Below are 3055 nucleotides of genomic sequence, written 5' to 3'. Positions count from 1 at the left end.
ATACCTAGTACCAACAATCAAAACATCCTATAATAACACATTATACCTAGTACCAACAACCAAAACATCCTATAATAACACATTATATCTAGTACCAACAACCAAAACATCCTATAATAACACATTATACCTAGTACCAACAACCAAAACATCCTATAGTAACACATTATACCTAGTAACAACAACCAAAACATCCTATATTAACACATCATACCTTGTACTAACAACCAAAACATCCTATAATAACATATTATACCTAGTACTAACACTCAAAACATCCTATATTAACACATTATACCTAGTACCAACAACCAAAACATCCTATAGTAACATATTATACCTAGTACCAACAACCAAAATACTATTAAAAATACTTTAGTTAAAATACTAATACTTTTTATATAAAATAACTGTATTTAAACTCTCAAATAATTGTTTATGTAGAACTTTAGACTTGGTAACAGTTTAAAACACTGTATATCAATCACCCTCCAACTCTTCACACACACACACCTTCACTTTAACTTTCAAGATGTCTTCGTTCAAATTCACAGGCTCCGCTTTTATTGACGCATTTAATGATTCCATTTCAGGGTGGTCCTCTATTAACACCAAAGGACTAGATGCCTTTCTCTTCTCTCCAATATTTGTTTGTAAAAGATCTTCTGGACTGGAATTGTTCTTACATAAATTCTCGTCTGATAAGACAGATCCCACTAAATTCTCAGTTGTCTCCGTCTTCTTCAGAAAAAGTAAATAAATCTTTATTTACCTTCTTTCTAGTAATTATACAACAAAAAGTACAGAAAAAAACCCTACTTACTTTACATCAAATGAAAGTGTAATGAGAGTGACAAAAAAAAAAGATATCTGGTTAAATCACAAGATTCTCAACTAGTACATATTATTGATCTAGCAGTTAAAATCCAAATAACACAGCCACTTACACATTCCCGAGTGATTTACAACTTATAATGGCACAGATAAAAAGGTGAAAAAAAGTATAAATAGAAGTATACTGTTATGAACTTAGAGCTACTTAGGATAAACGAATGTAGATTCATATAATTTGAGGTCATTCTAAAGAAGAAAAAAGGGTAATTTAAGTCAGTCGAATTAACCAATCCCATTTTGAGATAGGATAGAGAAAATAACAGATAAACTATAAAGTTTTACTAAAAAAAACGTTTGAAATGCATTTAGGAGGTTTTAGGTATTACACAAATGAAATTTGAGATTTTAGAAATAAGAAAAAGTATTTTTAATTTTAACATGAAAATTACTTTGGACATGGACTATTTAAATGAAATACTCAATATATTCATAAACAAATCTTTATTTTAGTTTATTAAAAACACTTCACTAAAAAAATATATGATTTGTTTATATGTGAAAGACTTATAATATTAACTGAAAGACTTCCAAATTTTGTGAAGATATATACAATATATTGACAGTTAGAAGTACTAAATCTATAAAAACTTTAAATGAATACAAAGAGGTCATGTGGTCAGGCAAATTGATCGAGCCCATGTTGAGAGAGTTAATGGCACTTGAAAACAAAGGAATGTGGATCAATCTGAAAACCTGGACCATCAAGAAAGAGACTTGTAATAAGTCGTACCCAATCCATGGTAAGTAAAGTGCAGATTTTACATAGTTGAGAATCAATGAAAACAAAGATTAGTGGCAAAAATGTTCCAGGCAACAGCACGCAACATAATCAAGAAGGATATTTGTCTGTAAATAATGCCAATGGGATAGGGGTTCACCAAGATAATGCTCTAGTCATACCTCTTGTACAAACATTACATACCTCAAGCAGCTGAAGAATGAAATGAGTATTCATGCTATTACTTATGAAGACATGCAGGTCAAGTCACCAGATGCAGTGCCTATAAAGTTTAAACAGGCAGTGAAACTGTTGTCCTCATACCCCAGATGGATTATGGAAAGCTTGCAGGGTGGAGGCATAAACAATTAACATGGTAGTGTTACGAGAGAGCCTGTTGCAATGGAAAGAAAGTTGCAGGGCTATTTTCAAGATGCAGGGTCATCAGATAGAGTATGGCTGGACGTGGCAACATTGACTGTAACAACACGGTGAGAATCATTTTGTCTGTTTTTCTAATAGTGTACTCAACCTCTGTAGTTCTTATGGTCATAGAATCCTCTATAAACACAGTTTATAAGACAAGTACTTACAATCACATCATCCTCTGGTGAGACAGAACTATTCAACCGTGCTTTTTTCTCTTTCAAATTCAGTACAACAGCCAACTGGAAATACAAAAAACTAGATGGTAAACTATATGAAGTACAACCTGTTCAGAGTGTAGCAAGTTTTACAATCACATACCATATGCATAAACTACAACATCATAGTTTACAATTGTTTCTTTTGGTAACTAAAAACTATTATCAATGTTTCGAACTTCAGAATATATGACCTCATTCCTATATAACATGTAACAAACTTGTAACTGTTGTTTTTATGTATTATTAACTTAGCTTTAATATACAGTCTTTACCTCTGGAATTGGAAGGGAAGTTGGTCGTGTCCGTCCATACAGCACATAATACAGGTCAACAATAGCACACCTAAGCTGAGAGTCGTGTGAACTACCCGAGCTAAGACAAATAAAAGGAAATTATATGTTTACTGCTTTCTAAAATACCAGTCTGTTTCATTATATATCAAGACAAACACTCATACACTACTGATGGCCTCTTAGGTCTGCAGAGAAATTCATTTTATTATTATCCATCAATAACCTAATTCTTTAAGAATCTCCAGTACAAGATCAACAACCTACTAATTAACTCTTACCATGCTAGCCATGAGAAAACTTTACTTGTTTGAGGAAGGTTTTGTTACTATTAAAGCCCCCCACCTCTCTCTCCTTGCTAGTAACTAGAAAACTTTACTTGTTTGAGGAAGGTTTTGTTACTATTAAAGCCCCCCTTTAAGAAAACTTTAAGAAAGGTTATGCTGCTGTTTCAGAAATAAAATGATCCTAAAAAACATTGCACATATATATTTTATCATTATTTT

At 32.1% G+C, this 3055-nt stretch overlaps 1 protein-coding gene across 2 annotated transcripts in view; it reads right to left on the bottom strand.

The window, feature by feature from the left end:
- Positions 1-3055, bottom strand: part of LOC106476368 (transcription initiation factor TFIID subunit 2-like) — a 14799-nt gene that overhangs the window by 3398 nt on the left and 8346 nt on the right. For both annotated transcript variants that reach the window (XM_022380257.1, XM_013937028.2), the window contains exons 6-8: positions 2532-2631; positions 2206-2280; positions 514-741 (exon numbers count right to left, since the gene is read on the bottom strand). In XM_022380257.1, the coding sequence (XP_022235965.1) occupies positions 514-741; positions 2206-2280; positions 2532-2631 (403 nt within the window). The remainder of the gene's footprint in view (positions 1-513; positions 742-2205; positions 2281-2531; positions 2632-3055) is intronic.

Source organism: Limulus polyphemus, unplaced genomic scaffold (assembly GCF_000517525.1).
Source record: "Limulus polyphemus unplaced genomic scaffold, Limulus_polyphemus-2.1.2 Scaffold10396, whole genome shotgun sequence".
Classification (NCBI taxonomy): Eukaryota; Metazoa; Arthropoda; class Merostomata; order Xiphosura; family Limulidae; genus Limulus; species Limulus polyphemus.
This window is presented reverse-complemented; position numbering and strand designations above follow the sequence as displayed.